Raw genomic sequence first — 17,412 nt, 5'->3', positions numbered from 1 at the left:
ATCCTGGATGAGAGCAGCATGAATAGAGGAGGAGAAAAGCCAGAATGCGCAGGGCTGGGGTTTTGGAGTGGGGCAGGGTGAATGAGGCCAGGAACAGGGCTAAGACAGTGAAAAAAAGCCTGAACGCCATGCTGAGAATGGATTCGTGTATCCTGTGGGCAGCAAGGACCCAGCTCAAGCCAGACAGAATGGTGCACACCCGTAATTGCACCAACTTGAGAGACCGAGGTCAGAGGATCACAAGTCTGTGAAGTTTATGGTCAGACTTGGCAATTTAGTGAGACACTGTCTTAAAATAAAAAATAGCTCAGTGATAGACCACTTGCCTCACATGCACAAGGCCCTAAGTTAGATCTCCATTACAGAAGAAAGAGAGAGAGAGAGAGAGAGAGAGAGAGAGAGAGAGAGAGAGAGAGAGAAAGAAGAAGAAGAAGAAGAAGGAGGAGGAGGAGGAGGAGGAGGAGGAGGAGGAAGAGGAGGAGGAGAAGAAGAAGAGGAGGAGAAAGAAGGAGGAGGAGGAGGAGGAGAAAATTAAAAGAAAAAAGAAAATTCCAGCTAAGAGGCACACATACCCACATTCTGACTGCAGGAAGTATCTACCCAATCATGAGGCAATGTCTGAATTCCAGCTACTCCTCACTTCCTGAAGTCACCCAGCTGGGCCTGACCCAAGAGACTGATGGGCCGGGGAGTTAGAAAGCTCAGAGTCCATACACTCTAAGGATATGTGGCCATGGGTCGGGGTTAGCAGCATCTTCACCCTACATTCTTCCAGGGGAAACCTAGGCAGCCTTTAGGCCATGGAAAATGTCCAGACTGAGTCCAGGAGCTAGATACCAGCCCAGTCCCCACCAGCAGTCCCACCTAGCTGTCTGCTGGGCAATTTAGAACTGCATTAGCAGGGTTCATTTCTCTAGGCTATCAAATCCCAAAACCCTGTAACAAGATTTGTGTTCTCTTTTCCTCTATTCTGGGAAGGAAAATAGCAATAACAGTTATTATTACAGAGCACATATTCCATATTCAGCACTTCATGCCTCTTCTCTCTGTTACAGCAATTCTGCCAGGTAGCTGTTGTTATCTGCAACCAAATGTGTTGCATCCAAGATGAAAAACTGAGGTTCAGATGTATACTGGTACATGGGAGTGAGGAGCAAAGTTCCATCCAGCTGACTGCAAGCCAGCCCTCTCGTACCACATGACCTGCCACGGAAGCAAACCAAACACCATGGACCTGTTTCAGTACGGGTGCTGCAGGGCTCCAGCAACAGAAAGACAAAGGAACCCGTTTTGAGACAGTCTTCTGGAGCCAGCAGACACAATAAAGCAACAAGTTAACTGTTTGTGGGAAGGAGACCTAGGTACAGTCTAGGCAGAGCATTTCCTGTTTGGCATGTCACCACCCTGAGGTCCAAAGACTGTCCAGGCATCACACTCCTATGTGATCCCAATTTTGACTCTAACACCTCAATGAAACTCTATGAGACGTTTTCTGAATTCAAAATACTGTGACAATCAGCCTCACAAGGGGGGACATGCTAAGGGGATTCACAGCAGGTCACCCCATGAGGGAAAGAAAAAAGAAAGTTCCAGCTGTGTGTGCCTCCCATTGAGGGAAGGTAAGAGGTGGGGCAGGAACCTATGTGAGAGAATCGAGCCCCCACCTTGCACAGTTGTGAGACTACAGCAGGCCATACCTCCTCTGGGCCAGTCCCTGCTGACAGAACTTGGACTCTGCCCTCTTCCTTATCTCCACATTGAATCAGGTACCTCATCAATCCTCAGATTGACCTCTGCAATAGATCTTGAATCCATCCCTCCTCATGTCTCACCCAGATTATTGCATCAGCCTGCTAGCAGGGCCCCCAGCTGCCAGGCCGTCCCCATCCTATCCGAATTCCAGCCAGAGGGATCATTTTGAAACACCTTTGCTCACCTGGCCTCTGTATCTCTCAGAGTAAAGTGCAGCTGCCTTGGCTTAGCTCCCACTCCTTTTGTCTGCCTCCTATGAATTGTGCTGTTTCATGACGTGTACACTGTTGGCCGCTCTTCCTCAGAAGGGCCTTCCCCTCTGCTAACACCTACCAGTCCTTCAGAAAACAACTCAAACACGATCTCTTCCAGGAAGCCTTCTCTGATACCCCAGCCTTAACTGTATCCTCATTTGGGCTCCCCAGTGCCCTTGTGCTTCCCTGTATTACAATACTTAGAGCTACTGATCTTTCCTTTCTATCTTCTGTACAAAGCCATGACAGGCCTCAGGTGATTTTGTATCTGCAGCAATATCCAGGTATCCAGGAGAGAGCTGGATGAAAGGCCACAGGGAATTTTGGATAGAAGGATGACTGGGCCTCCTTCCCAGAAGCATGGATCTGATCACAAGTTCAAGGACCTTTAGATATCCGCAAGGTTCATCAGATGTCTATGTGACTGAGGTCAGTTACTAAGGAACTGATCCTTCTAACTTTGACCACAGTCTTTCTTCATGAAGTCCTATGTGGTCACAGTGAACTTCATCAACCCTCAATGCCAGTTACCACAAATGATCAGTGGGTCGGGGAAGCAGTTTTGTGTCCAGTGTTTGGGGTAGGGTGGAAGAGGGCAGCCAGCGGTCCCTGGATCGCTTTACAGACTCTGGTGGAGGAATGCTAGAGGCTGTGCTGTGCTCCCGGGGACTGGAGAGGTGGCCAAGCTTAGCAATCCTCCAAACCCTCTGCCCACTCAGGACAGAGCTCTTTGTTGCTGAAAAGTTCAATCTTGTGAAATGGGTTTGTTTTTAAGTTTCCTGTCATTGGTCTAATTATTTAAAAACTATGTCCCACTTTCCCCCTGGAAGAAACAAGGGTGCCTGTAGTTATTTAAGAAGCTTCTTGTAATAGACCCCAATTTGCAGAAAGTCTGCTAGGTGAAATGAAACTGAAGAGGTGGCCACTTGCCATGCATCATTTCGGGGTTTCAATTATTTAATTAATTGATTGATTTTTTTTTTTTTTTTTTCAGTACTGGAGATTGAATCTAGGCCCTTGTGCATGCTAGGCAAGTGCTCTACCACTGAGCTACATCCCTAGCCCTCAGGATTTCTTTCTTTCTTTCTTTCTTTCTTTTTTTTTTTTTTTTCTTTTTGGATTTTATGGTACTAGGGATTGAACCCAGGGCTGCTCTACTACTGAGCTATATCCCCAACCCCTTTTTATTTTTGTCTTGAGACAGGGTCTTGTTAAGTTGCTCAAGGTTGGCCATGAACTTGCAATCCTCCTGCCTCAGCCTCCCAAATCACTGGGATTATAGGAGAGTGACTCTGTGCCCAGCTGCCCTCCAGGGTTTAAATTGTAAGGTAAGAGAAGAGAGTCAATTGGGCACTGGGACCCACACGGCAATGACATTGGGAGGGACAGAACCCCTTTTTCCTAAACTGATTTTCCTTACTCCCCTTACTGACCTTAAGATCAAAGTGAGCAATTTTCTTTGTGTGAAGGTAGTTCACCCCATCCAGGATCTGCTTAATGAAGCTGGTGGCTTCCTCCTCACTCAGCGACTCCTTCTGGGCCAGGAAATCAAACAGCTCTCCACCAGACACTCTGCAAGACACCAGCAGGGAGGGCCCAGGCCCAGTCAGCCTTGTGTGTCATGAGGTCAGGTGGATGGGTGCACCCTGCAGCTGACCCCCAGGTATCCTGGAAGGCAGAATCCCCCTTGCCCTGCCTGGGATCTTGTCCAAGCAGCATTGGAGACTGACTGCTGTATTCTTTCTTTTGGGGGTCAAGGGCAGAAATCACCCTGATGATGTAGCCAGAAGGGTTTTGCTCACACTTAGGCCCAGGACCCTGGTTATCCTGGCTGTTACCATCTTCTCTGTATGACTAAAGTGGCAGAGAATGGAAAGAAGCATTGGGGAATGATGCTATTTGTTCCTCCAAATTCATATTTTGAAATTCTAACCCCCAAGGTGATAGTGTTGGGAGGTGGGGCCCTCAGGGAGTGAAGGTCATGAGAGTGGAGGCCTTATGAATGGGATTGGCACCCTTATAAAAGAGACCCCAGAGAGCTCATTCATCCCTTCGACCTAGTGAGGGTACAGGGAAGACACTGTCTATAAGGAAGTAGCCCTTACCAGACACCAAATCTGTTAGTGCCTTGATCTTGGGCTTCCCAGCCTCCAGAAGCATGAGAAATAAATGTCTGTTTAAGGGCTGGGGAGATAGATCAGCTGGTAGAGTGCTTGTCTTGCAAGCACAAGGCCCTGAGTTCGATCCCCAGTACCGCAAAAAAAAAAAAAAAAAAAAAAATTCTGTTTAAATAAACCACCCAGTTCATGTTGTCATGAATGGATCATGAATCGTGATTCTGGTAAGGGCTTGGAAGGAGAGGAGAAGATTCTCAGTTTTGCAAGAGAATACCTAAATGGTCATGAATAGAATGTTGGTAGGAATATGGAGAGTAAGAAGGAGGAACCTAATACTGTGAAATGAAGAAAAAGTCACTCTTCTTATAAAGTAGCAGAGAACTTGACTGAATTTTGTCTGTGTACTGGTGCTTTGTGGAAGGTTGTACTTGGGAGTGAAGGAATCAGATATTTGGCTGAGAAAATTTCTAAGTACAGTGTTGAAGAAGTAACCTGGTTCCCCTTGACTGCTTATGGTAAGTGAAAAGAGAAATGTTTTAACTTTTTTAATTTTTATGTTTTAAATTATTTATTTATTTTATTCTTAGTTATTTTTAATTTTGATTTTATTTTTTGTAGCACTGGGGATTGAACCCTGCAGTGTTCTACCTCTGAGCTATATTGTTACCCTTTCTTAAAATTTTTTTGTTTTCTGGTACTGGGGAATAAACCCAAGGGCACGCCACCACTGAGCTATACCCCCAACCCTTTTTTATTTTTTATTTTGAGACAGGTCTAAGTTACTTAGGGCATCACTAAGTTGTTAAGCCTGGCTTTGAAGTTGGGATCCTCCTGCCTCAGTCTCCTGAGTTGTTGGAATTACAGGCATTACTACCACTCCCAGCTTGCCAATTATTTTTTAAAATTTTGTTTTAAGACAGGGTTTCACTAAATTGCCCAAGTCGACCTCAAACTTGCAATCCTCTTGTCCCAGTCTACTGAGCTGGTGGGATTACAGGCAAATGCCACTGTGCCCAGCTGAGAAATGTTCTAAAGACAGAGTTGTCCATCAAAAAGACAGGAAAACTTAAAATTCTCAGCCTAATCACACTGGGGGCGGTGGGTGTGTGTGTGTGTGTGTGTGTGTGTGTGATAAAAGCTATTCAGGAGAGAACAAAGGTGTGGCCAAAGATTACTCATAAAGAGATTAGTCTGGATCAGCCATGTCAAGGGAAGCCAGCTGCTACTCATCAAGACAATGGGGAGATTAGTCAGCCATCTAATCTAATACTAAAGGGAGATTAGTCAACCTACTGTCCCAGACAATGAAAGAAAGACCCTGAAGTCATTTCAGAGATCCTGGAAGAAAAGGGGACTGCCCCTCCTATCACAGACCCATAGTGCCAGGGCCTGGGGGACAGAACCACCATAGGAGGGCTCACTGCCCAGTGCTGCCTCACACTGTGGGATCTCGTCCCCAATGCTATTGTCACACTTCTCAGCCACTTCTTGTGTGGTTCCCAGAGGACCCTGAGTATGGGCTCTGTGCGAAGCAAAGCTATGTGGGCATGGCTGCCTCCACCTGGGTTTCCCTGGGGGTCCCCTGGGCAGAGATGGATGGCCATGGATGGAGGCCAGTGCAGAGAACACTACCCAGTGGAGCAATACCTAGTTGGGCTGTGAGAATGGGGTCCTTGAGACTTCAGACCAATTGAGCCACAAGTGTGATTCCTGCCTGGAGAGCCCCTGAGAACTGAGAAGCCGTACACAGCAAAGGCATGGGGACAGGGCCACCCAAAGCTGTAGGGGCAGGACCTCTGCCCCAGAGGGCCTGAAGGGCAGAGCACTCATCCAAACACTACCCTTGAGCCTCAAGTTATAGACGAGCTCAGAACCTATCACTCCTGCTGGATGCAGTGGCACATGCCTATAATCCCAGCAGCTAGGGAGGCTGAGGCAGGAGGATCGTGAGTTCAAAGCCAGCCTCAGCAATTTAGCGAGACCCTAAGCAACCTAGTGAAACCCTGTGTCTAAATAAAATATTACAAAGGGCTGGGGATGTGGCTCAGTGGTTAAATGCCCCTGGGTTCAATCCCTGGTATAAAAACAAACAAACAAACAAACAAAAACTGTCACTCTTCCTCTTTTCTATTTCTCCTTTTTGGAATGTTCATCCCATGCCTGTCTCACCACTATATTTTGGAAGTATATAACACATTTTATGTCACAAATTCATAACTGGAAAGCAGTTTGCCTCAGAATGAATCATACCTTGAGTCTCACCCATAACTGATTTAGATGATATTTAGATGGGACTTTGGACTTTAAACTTTGGAGTTGCTAGGAATGTAGTAGTTCAGTGGTAGAGCATTGGCTTAGCATGTATGAGGCCCTGGGTTCAATTTCTGACACCAAAGTAAACAAATAAACTTTGGATTAGATGCTGGAATCAGTTGAGAGTTTAGACTGCAGAGAGCAGGCTGTGACCCTGCTCTGAGTTACTCCCATATTATATGGAACAGCAGTTTTCAGGCCACGCCTAGCCCTGAGTTACTAGCTCAAGAGTTAGTTCTGAGTTATGAAGCAGCAGTTTACCCTGAGTTACTGCATTTTGAGTCAAGTGCTAAGGCAGAATGACTTGTTAATGTGCCTGGTCATAACCACTAGATAACCACTAGATGTTGAACATACAGAACTTACCAAAAAGAACAACCCCCAGCTGCACAGCACAATCATAAGGCACAAACTGATGAATAATTAATTGTGCTAATTAAAAAATGAGCCACAGGTATGTGACTCAGTGATAGAGCACCCAGGAATTTCTCAAATTAAACTAGAGGCAGATGGATATAGGGGTGTATCAAAGTCTCATCAGAGAAACCAGGTTCATGAGCTTATCAAACACAACAGACCACCAAGTGATGTGACCCTCTTAGCTGAAACATACAAGGAAGGACACCTAAGACAGTGCCACTGCAGCACACACTGGTCCTTTACCCATCACGTTGTCAGACCACTTGGTGTCTGGATCCTCTTGAACAAGTTCTGAGTGCTGAACAAGTAGTCTCCTCTGACCACCTGCAGAAACTATTCTGCCTCTGTGTCTGCTCTCTGCCTTTGCTCTCAGAGGTACCTCTTTAACACTATGGCTACATTAACCCTTAGCTGTTCAGTAACTTACACATCATTGTGTGAAGTATGTGTGACTTAAGTAATATATGTATTAGTAATTAAGATTGGAATGGAATAAAAGATCCCATGAAGCTGGATATGGTGGTGCACACCTGTAATCCCAGCTACCTGGGAGGCTGAGGCAGGAGGAATGCAAGTTTGAGACCAGCCTTAGCAACTTAGTGAGTCCCTGTTTCAAAATTACAAAAAAAAAAAAAAAAAATTAAAAGGGCTGGGGATGTGGCTCCATGGTAGAGCATCCCTGGGTTCCATCCCCAGTACCATACATGAGGAGCAGAAGGAGGAAGAGGAGGGTGTGGTGGCACATGCCTGCATTACCAGCAAATAGGGAGGCTGAGGAAGGAGGATCACAAATTTGAGATCAGCCCAGCAACTTAGTGAGACTTTGTCTCAAGATAAAAAAATAAAAGGACTGGTTCAGTGGTAGAGTGCCCCTGTATTCAGTCCCCAGTACCTCCCCAACACAAAGAAAACCTAGAATTACATATGTAGTTCATATTAAATTTCTATTGGACAGTAGTAATAGGAAGGCATCTTCTTTTGATCTAACTACCAACTTACAGGAAATACAGGGGGCAGAAGAATGAGCTAAATAACTGTGGAAGGAATAAGCTAAATCTGAACTGAGATAATTACAAATGACCATATTTTTCCATCAAATCAATGGCATCAAAAAAGAAGAGGGCTGAGGCTGTGGCTCAGTGATAGAGCACTTGCCTAGCATGTGTGAGGCACTGGGTTCAATCCTCAGCACCACATAAAAATAAATACATAAAATAAAAGTATTGTTTAAAAAGAAGAAGAAAGAACAGGAGGAAGGTGAGAGGGAGACAAGAGAGTGAGATAAGAATGGCGCACTGGAGCAAGCCATCTGCAAGAGCTGCAGTGTCGCTCACTCACACCGTCAAGTGGTCACCTTAGTGTTGGAGGTGAGTCTGGTGCACTCTTTTCCCAGTGTCTCATGGGTGAAGTCATCCGTGCCCCACCCTACCCCTACCCTGACCTGGGATAGGTGCTGGAAACTGGAGCACCCCCACAGATGCTGCAGGAGTCACCTTGAGTTGCAGACTGGGGTTAAAGGGTCAAGACAGGGTCCCAATCTTCCTACATCAAAGACTCAACCTTGACCTTGGGGTGGGGCATGTGAAAATTCTAGGGCTCAGCTTTCCTTCTTGTGAAACAAGAAGAAAACAGTCTAATCACCACCTCTGGGTTGGGGGTGGGAGTGGGAGGATTCTTGATGCAACGTTGGGCACAGGCCATGAGGTCCTCAAAGTAAAAACCACGCACGGTATCACTGTGGGGGTGGTGGGGGTGGAGAAGGCTTGATTTCGAGTTTAAAGTTTGCCACCTGTGCAATGTGCTTTCCCAAGCATTCTCTCACTGGTACCTTTTGTCCACCCTGAGAGGCAGGATGGAACCTCTATCTCCATTCACCAGATGATGAAACTAAGGTCCCAAGAGAGTAAGTGACTTGCCCAAGATCCTGTAGCTAGTAAGTGATAGAACCAAGATTTAGACTTAGGTGTCCTAAATACAAGTCCGCCATAGGTCCCTTGTCATATCCTCTCCACATTGCAAAGCCTGAACTGTTGATGCCCAATGAAAGCCACCCAAGTACTGCCCCACTGTTCCATTGCAACCAGGCCCTCAACACACTGGACTTCTTTATCTGACTCTCTCCCTGTGATTACACAGCACCTAGTGTGAGAATAGAAGTTTGGTGAATAAAAAAAAGGAAAGAAACAAAATGCTTAAAATATCAATACGGGCCAGGAGTTATGGTGCATGCCTGTAATTCCAGTGACTCAGGAGGCTGAGGAAGGAGGATTGAAAGTTCTAGACTAGCCTCAGCAACTTAGTGAGATCCACAGCAACTTAGTGAGACCCTGACTCAAAATTAAAAAATAAAAAGAGCTGGAGATGTGGCTCAATGGTTAAGCACCCCCGAGTTCAATCCCTGGTATAAAAAAAAAAAAAAAAAAAAAAAATCATTATGGGCCCGGGGCTGTGGCACATGCCTATAATCCCAATGACTTGGAAGTTGAGGCAGGAGGATCACAGGTTCAAGGTCAGCCTTAGCAACTTAGACCTTGTCTCAAAATAAGAAGTAAAAAGGGGTAGTGACGTAGCTCAGTACAAGATCTGTGGGTTAAATCCCTAGTACCACATAAGAATGAATAAATAAATAAGACAGAATATCCTGTATCATATAGACAGAAAAACTTGGCATTGACAAGGGACCTCTCCAGAGCCTTTTCAATTTTTCAAATCTATTGTGTCACCTCTGAAACACAGAACCCTGTTCCACCCTTGTCTTTTATATTCCTACCCCACAAGTGGGATGTACAAGGCAAATCTCTCAGTCTAAAATAATAATTCTACTATTCCCACTTTAAATAAGGTGTTGCTTAAGTGTAAAAGATTATCATTCTAATGGTGATCTATCCTGTTACCCCAAAGTCACTAAAATGAAGAAGGAGGCTAGATGAGGACTTTGGGAAGTAGTAATTAGTCATCTGTTTGAAGAAGTGACATGGGCAGAGACCTGATGTGACATGATCGGATCTCCTTGGGATGAAGAAGGGAACTGTCATTGCAGCCCTTAGAATCTCCCCTGGAGACTCAGAAAATGGAAGGCTGAGAAGACTGCCCAGGGTGACTATCTACACCCTGCATACCCAGGCTGGGGACATCCATATCAATGTTCAGTCGCCTCTTTTCAAAGTCCAGTTAAGTAGCCTGGGTTTTATTTCTTTTTCCCATGAACACAGTTACTTTTTTCTTCTCTTCCTTTTCTTTTTAGAAAGAGACAGGGTCCCACCCTGGGGATAAATCTCAATGTAGAGTACTTGCTTAACATAGCTCTGGCTTCAAATGCCAGCACCATAGGGGGAGGGGAGCGAGAGTGAGAGGGAGGAACAGGGCGGGAGAGAAAAAGAGAGACAGGGTCAAGCGCAGTGGCTACGAACTTCTAAATACTGCCTGTAGGCACCCAAGGGGCACATAGTGCAGTATAGTCTGAACTCCTGGGCTCAAGCAATCTTCCTGCCTCAGCCTCCTGAGCAGCTGGGTCTCGGAGTACACACCACAATGATGCCAGCAACAGAGTTTCTACAAAGGTCTTCTTGACTCTCTGACCTCAGCTCTGGAGTCATTTCCCATCTCCTTCCAAGCTTCTTCTCATACCCAAATCTCCTGCTTTGATAGGAAAAGCACAATCTAATAGCCTGGCCTCTTCCTCAAGCCTTCCAGGATTGTTCCTTGCCTGCTAACCTGACCTTTGTTTCCTTCCTCCCTGCGGGTTGGTCTGCCAGCCGAAATGCTTCCCAGAACTCTTCCAGGAATGTGTGCACAAAAGATTTGCTTACGTAGCAATGGGGGGAGGATGCTGCCAGAGCTGCTGGACTCGATTCAGCACCAGTGGCAGGCCATCTCTGGTAGGTAACCGCAGGGTATCACTTTCTGCAGGCTTGGAGTCTGGGAGGTCCTAAGTAGTTGGGGCTACAACCAGGGGCCTGCCTGGCCCTCACAGGAAGGCCAATATTCTTCACAGAAAGCTCCATATAAGACACGAGTTAATCTACTGAGACTTTGAATACATTCTTCCTACCATACTGAAGTCAACTTGTACGGACAATTAAATCCTCAACCCTGCCTTCAGCAGCCATGACCAGAGGCAGCGCCTTCTAAGGAGGTGACAGATAGGATAATGACACTTGAAAGGAGCTTGAGTCAGGTTTGGTCATGTCCTCCTCCTACTAGCTGCTTTAGCAGAAAGCAAATGGAAGCCCTGTGCCAGACAAGGTGCTAAGAGGGGTCATGGGATCAGGGTAGACCCATCCATCAGACCTGTAACTAGGGCTGGGGTTGTGGCTCAGTGGCAGAGCGCTTCTGTCCATCTACAACTAAAAAAAAATATTAAAAAAAAAAAACCAAACCTGTAACTAAGCAGTTTCAGCTGAGCAGTGGACACTAACGCCCATGTTCAACTAGTAGGCAAACCCAGAAACTCAGGGCAGAGTGAGGACCCGGGTCACAGACTCCCACACGCCTAACACCAAGTCTAAGCACAAAAGGGAGGTCTTTTCTCTCAGACTCTGGCCACACATGGTTTAGACACAGTCTTAGTGAACTTGGGTCTTTTCTAATTTCAAAAATCCTTAGCACTGCCAGACACAGTGGCACACTACTCAGGAGGCTGAGGAAAGAAGATCACGAGTTTGAGGACAGCTTGGGCACCTGAATGAGATACTGTCTCAAAATTTAAAAAAAAAAAAAAAAAATAGGGGGCTGGGGAGATAGCTCAGTCGGTAGAGTGCTTGCCTTGCAAGCACAAGGCCCTGGGTTTGATCCCCAGCACCGCAAAAAAAAAAAAAAAAAAAAAAAAAAAAAAAGCCAGCCCCAGCAACTTAGCAAGACCCTATCTCAAAAAAAAAAAAAAAAAAAAAAAAAAAAAGGGTTGGTGATGTAGTTCAGTGGTAGAACACCTCTGGGTTCAACCCCTAATACCAAAAAGAAAAAAAAAAAATCCTTAGCACTCCATAGACAGGCATCCTGAGAGCAGAGAGAAATGAGACAACTTAGAAGTGAAAGAGACAGAAACTGTGAACAGACAGAACTCAACAAGCACAGTAGCCCAGACAAGCAGGAGCATCAATGTGATGCTATGGATGGTGCCACTGAGCTCCCAAGAAATGGCCCATCACTATTGACTGATTGTGAGCCCTGCTGGCCATTCCTGGAGGACCCCACCAGGCTTTTATCTGAGTCAGACATGTGCAGGGAGATGCACTGGATAATCAGAATGGATACTGGGTGCTATAAAAGGGTAGAACAGGGGCTGGGGAGATAGCTCAGTTGGTAGAGTGCTTGCCTCTCAAGCATAAGGCCCTGGGTTCGATCCCCAGCACCACAAAAAAAAAAAAAAAAAAAAAGGTAGAACATAGACAATTTTATGCATTTAAACATTAGGCTGGAATTAAATTCAAGAGTATACAAATATTCTCGTGCTTCTTAAATCTATATCTTGCCAACAACAGGATAGTTCTCAAAACAGAATTATTTTAAATGTCAGGTAGTACAACCAATCTTTTGGCAGATTAAGGATGGCTACCTGGTTTGCAGGTGAGATCTGAAATGGAGGTGTGAGGTAACCTACCCAAGGACACAAAATCGAGGATCACTGAGGTAAATGCCACCACTCCCCTGCTAACTGGCAGATTCTTATGTTTATGAAGCTCAGAACATTATTTTTTAAATTTTTAATAAACTTTTATTTCAAGACTGGTTCTCACTAAATTGCCCAGGCTGGCCTTGAACTGAGATCCTCTTGCCTCTGCTTCCCAAGTAGCTGAGATTACAGGAGTGTGCCAACGTGCCCAGCTAGAATATTATTCTGGACTGGACACAGCCACTGTGACCTGGACCATTGTGCAACTCAAACCCTGTTGTCTGCCAGGGCCCCACCTGCCTCTTCTATGGAAATGGCACCAAGAGGATGTGACAGTGGCCAACCAACCCCCAGAGTCTTGATGTCACCTATCCAAATTTCACCAACCACTGTGAAGTCCTCCTCAGCTAGACCAACATCATGTTATCCTGCCTCATGTCTATAACTGTCTGCACAAGTCATGTGGACTGCAGTTCTGGCCCTGCCACTTCCTGACTATCAAATCTTTTTTTTTTTTTTAATTTTTATTTATTTATTTTCATTAACTTTTTTTGACAGTGATAAATATTTTTTTAAAAAATTCTTTTCATACATGCAAATAGGGTAATAATGTTTGTCTCACAGTCTACCGTCCTTCACCTCCCCACCCACCCCACTCCTTCCCCGACTCCCCTCTGTACAATCCAGAGTTCCTTCATTCTTTCCTTCCCACCCCCGACCGTGGTGACTATCGGATCTTGTAAGTGACTCGGCCTGTCAGTGTTCTGATCTATAAATGGGAATATAATAAGAGTCATCATGTGATAGCATTGTTATGAGGATTAAACCAGGTAATAGAAATGCTTGGCACCGTGAACACAGAATAACCTCTGTTAGACGACATTTCCGCCATCACAGGGTTGAACAAGGTGACAACCATAAAGCACCCAGAAAATGCTTGCCTATGGTTGGGCTCTCTAAATAACAGCCATCATCATAACAATGACAGTGTTAAACACAGTACAGACAGTGGATTTTCCCCAGGAAAGGGCTGCAGACGCGCGTCACAGAGCTCAAAGGATGTTTGTTCTTCCCTCCTCATAGAACAGATCCCTTCCTGACAGCCTCCCCTACTCCCCAGCCCACCCTCTGCTCCCTCTCACCTTCTCACACGCTCCTCCAGCCAGAAGATGACCCAGCGCCAGTCATTTATTCCCTTCTATCCCCAGGGTCCAATGAAAGCAGGACCCTCTGCCCCTGCTACTCAGCAAGCTCCTCTGGCCCAGTTCCAGAAGCAGCATGGGGGTGACTGAGGCAGAGAGAAACCGCCCACCACTGACTTCCTCTCTGGTCTGAGCTTAGGTCTGGTCCTCGCTCTCCCCCAGCCTACAGCTAAAGCTTCCACCACCCTGCCTGCCCCGCTGCCCCCACGGGTTGCTGGCACCTCACTCACAGCTCGAGGATGAGCACCACGTCGGTGCGGTTCTCGTAGACGTCGTGCAGCGTGATGATGTTGGGGTGCAGCACCTGCCGCAGGATGCTCACCTCCCGCTCAATCTCCTCCCGGCACACACCCCGCCGGCTGGCCCGGCTCTGTCGCTTCTTGATGAACTTGGCCGCATACTCCAGTCCTGTGCTCTTCTCCCGACACTTCTTCACAATGGCAAACTGGCCACTGAAGAAACACAGACCCACACAATTAGAATGTCCCTATGCCCACTGGGGAAGTGACCCCCCACTGCCAGCTACCATGTTACTAATTCAGTCATTCTACCAGAAAAGGACAAAGCATGCCACTGGCTAGCATCCCCATATAGCTGACAAGTGACCAAGATGGCACAGGTAATGGGCTTCCCTTCTTCTCATGAGTCCTCTACCTTTAACAGGGAATGCATGTTAAAATTGTTATCCCCAGTGTACAGAGGTGAACACTGAGGCCCTGAAAAGTACTGAATTGATCAGGATGACAGCCTTGTCCTTGCAAAGCCTCAGCTGGAACCCACCAGATGAAATCACAATGTCATAAGCAGGTGGGGTTGGTGGGTGTCCTGGTTGGGGTGCAGGCAGCCTGACAAACGTAGTCACCATAATGGGAGATCCTGACAGGGTGACCACAGAGTTATAAAATTAGGAAACTGAGGCAGTGGCTTGCCTGAGGTCATCACAGTGCTAACTGCCAAGCCAGGCCTCAAAGTCAGCGGCCTAACCCACTCTCCACAAAATCTTTCAGATAGTCACAGGAGTGAAGGCCTGCTCCCGAGGACCCAGGGCTGGGCCTAGGAATCCTTCATTTCATCCTTTCAAGACAATAACCATGAAAGGGTACCCACACCAGAGGGGCAAGCATTCCTGAGCCAGTGCTCCAAGGGCAGCCCACCCCCAAAAGAAGGACAGCAACCTTCTGCTTCTCCATCTCAAAGCAGGCCATCAGCAGAGGCAAATCTAAGTCCCTGCAGACTGTCAGTGGCCACACCTCTTGCGGGTTCTCACACTCCCCTTCCACATTGCCCCAGGTTTTCTCCCAAAACCCACTGCTTGGGTAACTCAGAAAGGTTTTTTGTTTGTTTTTAGTACTGGATTTTGAACACAGGGGTTCTCTACCAATGAGCCACATCCCCAGCCCTTTTATATTTGTTTTGAATATAACTCATTAAATTGCTGAGACAGCCTCAAAGTTGCAATCCTCCTACCTCAGCCTCCTCAGTAGCTGGGATTACAGGCTTGAGCTATCACACCCAGATCAGAAAGTTTTATGGTTTGACTTAATGGCTTAATAAGGGGCCACCAGGCTCCAGTTTAAAGAGGTACACTCTTAGTGGCTCTGGGGTGATGAGATACTCATGATATTTGTCCCAATCTCAGAAAATAGCATTGCATCTAAACCACTCTATTATTAGAATAATCCTAAACCAGATGGTCTTCAAAATAAACTGAGTGACAACAAGAAAGTCATGTTGAGCCAGCAAGGCATAGATACACCAACACCTATTCAGCATTCTATGGCATCCACTTTAGAAATGTCACAAGCACAGGTTCATGTATATCTCCTTCCTCATCCTCCATTCACTCAACACAGCATCACTGTGTGCTGGGCAGTAAGGGTCAGGGACCAAAGGCACAGGCAACAGGGGCAGAGGGAGTTTTGGGAGAAAGGGTTCCTGGGGACTTGGCTGGGCAAGGAAGGCTTTCTGGAGCCAAATTTATACTACACAGTTCACTAACTCTCAAGTTTCAGCTATTTAGACCCAAACATTGGTTCTGAGCTATCCACACACTAGGAGCTGATGCAGGTGGAGTGAAGCCAGAGTGAACGCATTCAGTGTGTCTCTAACACAGATGGTCACTAGGAGCTACTTCTGGCCTCCAGGACATTGGGTACTGAGCAGGTGCCAGTAAACACTTGACAAAGATTCTGGTTCCAGATGGCTGTGAGTCTTGGTGGTCGGGCAACCACACTCTTCTGACACCTCAAGAGGCTGCTGTCGGGGACTGGCATTTCAGAGTTCTTGGGGCCTTTTTATAGCAGCCCTGAGTTTCTACTCGACAAATGGAGAAAGTGAAGCTGAAGGATTTTAAGTGGCTTGTTCAAGCTCACAGAGCATGCAGGTGGCACAGGGTTGGGTTTGGCACCCAAGTTCCCAGCTCCCAGTCCCAATCTGCATTAACGACATTAGGGTTTGGGAAGGGCCAAAAGCAATTTTGTCAAGTACAGCTAAAGGTTTCAGGTCACCTTGACATAGCCTACCCTTTGTATTATGAGGGGAACAGATGCATTTTTCTATGTCACATGCCCGAAAAATTCCTCAAACTCTCAAAAAGCAAAGGAGTGTTTGCTTTTCCCTCTTGAGTTTCTTCCTTGTGAGAGCAGCATCGCATTGGGAGGTGACTGGAGCAGACCTAATCTTCCTCCAAAAGAAGGTATTTTGAAAGTGGGTGACTAAGAGGAGCCAAATGCCAGGCCACACCTTGCATCTCACCTCTCCTCACTGGCAAAGGACCTTGTGCTTAACCTGCTGTGGGGAGTCTCAGGGAGGGCAAAGGCAGCTGGCTGGTTTCCTCCTCTGCTTGAGCCATTTAGGGAAGAGAGGAGAACACCCTCCAGACCAGGCCCCAGGCCCCAACTATGGGTATTGGTCAGAAATAGCAGTCTTCAAGATCAGACAGACTAGGTCTTAGGAACATATTTAGGCTATCACCTGGGTCAAGTTACTACCTGCTCTAAACATCAGTTTCTTTATCTGTAAAATGGGAATCATGATTCCTTACTAGATAATTTTGAAGTTTGGAAATATTAATAATGTTGGCCCAGCATCAGCATAACTACTAGTTCAGATGAAAGCTGAACAGAGAGGCACCTAGAGCCAGAAGTCACTGATTCAAATGGTCTGGAATGTATGGCTAGGGAATTGGCATGATTTAAAAAGCCTCTCTCCCCCATGATTCCAGCATTCACAGATGTGGAATATCCCTGTTCCTCCCCACCCCCACCCCAGTATGGGGACTAGAAACCAGAGGGCCCTCTACCAATGAGTTACACCCCCCAACACCTTTTTTTTTTTTTTTTTTTTGAGACAAGGCCTCACTAAGTTGTTGAGGGTCTTGCTAAGTTCCTGAGGTTGGCCCTGAACTTGGGATCCTCTTGTTTCAGCCTCTCAAGTAGCTGGGATTACAGGTGTGTACTACCACACCCTGCAGGGATATATCTTTGTTCTAAACAATTAGTCAACTCTTTGATCCTATGCCTAGGTGGCATATTGGAATCCCCTGGGAATTTTAAAACTACTGGGGTCTAGGTATCAGCCTGGAGATTCTAAGCTCCTTGCTCTTGGCTGCAGCCTGAAGACAGGCATATTTAAAAGCTCCCTGGTAACTCATGTGCAGCCAGGGCTGAGAACCACTGACTTACAATAGCCCTCTATTTCCATTCACAGATGAAGAAACCACACCATTGTTACTCTTATCATTT

At 46.4% G+C, this 17,412-nt stretch overlaps 1 protein-coding gene across 6 annotated transcripts in view; it reads right to left on the bottom strand.

Annotated features, from left to right (window-relative positions):
* Nucleotides 1–17,412, bottom strand: part of Dapk2 (death associated protein kinase 2) — a 115,268-nt gene that overhangs the window by 38,453 nt on the left and 59,403 nt on the right. For 4 of the 6 annotated variants that reach the window (XM_047539802.1, XM_047539801.1, XM_047539803.1 and 1 more), the window contains exons 3-4: nucleotides 13,900–14,121; nucleotides 3,440–3,578 (exon numbers count right to left, since the gene is read on the bottom strand). In XM_047539802.1, the coding sequence (XP_047395758.1) occupies nucleotides 3,440–3,578; nucleotides 13,900–14,121 (361 nt within the window). Of the gene's footprint in view, nucleotides 1–3,439; nucleotides 3,579–13,899; nucleotides 14,122–17,412 lie in introns of those variants that run through there. The other 2 variants (XM_047539804.1, XM_047539806.1) reach the window with 2 other exon arrangements.

The sequence above is a fragment of the Sciurus carolinensis genome, chromosome 2, assembly GCF_902686445.1.
Source record: "Sciurus carolinensis chromosome 2, mSciCar1.2, whole genome shotgun sequence".
NCBI classification, from domain to species: Eukaryota; Metazoa; Chordata; class Mammalia; order Rodentia; family Sciuridae; genus Sciurus; species Sciurus carolinensis.
Note: the sequence above shows the minus strand (reverse complement) of the source record. Positions and strands in the feature narration are given on the sequence as shown.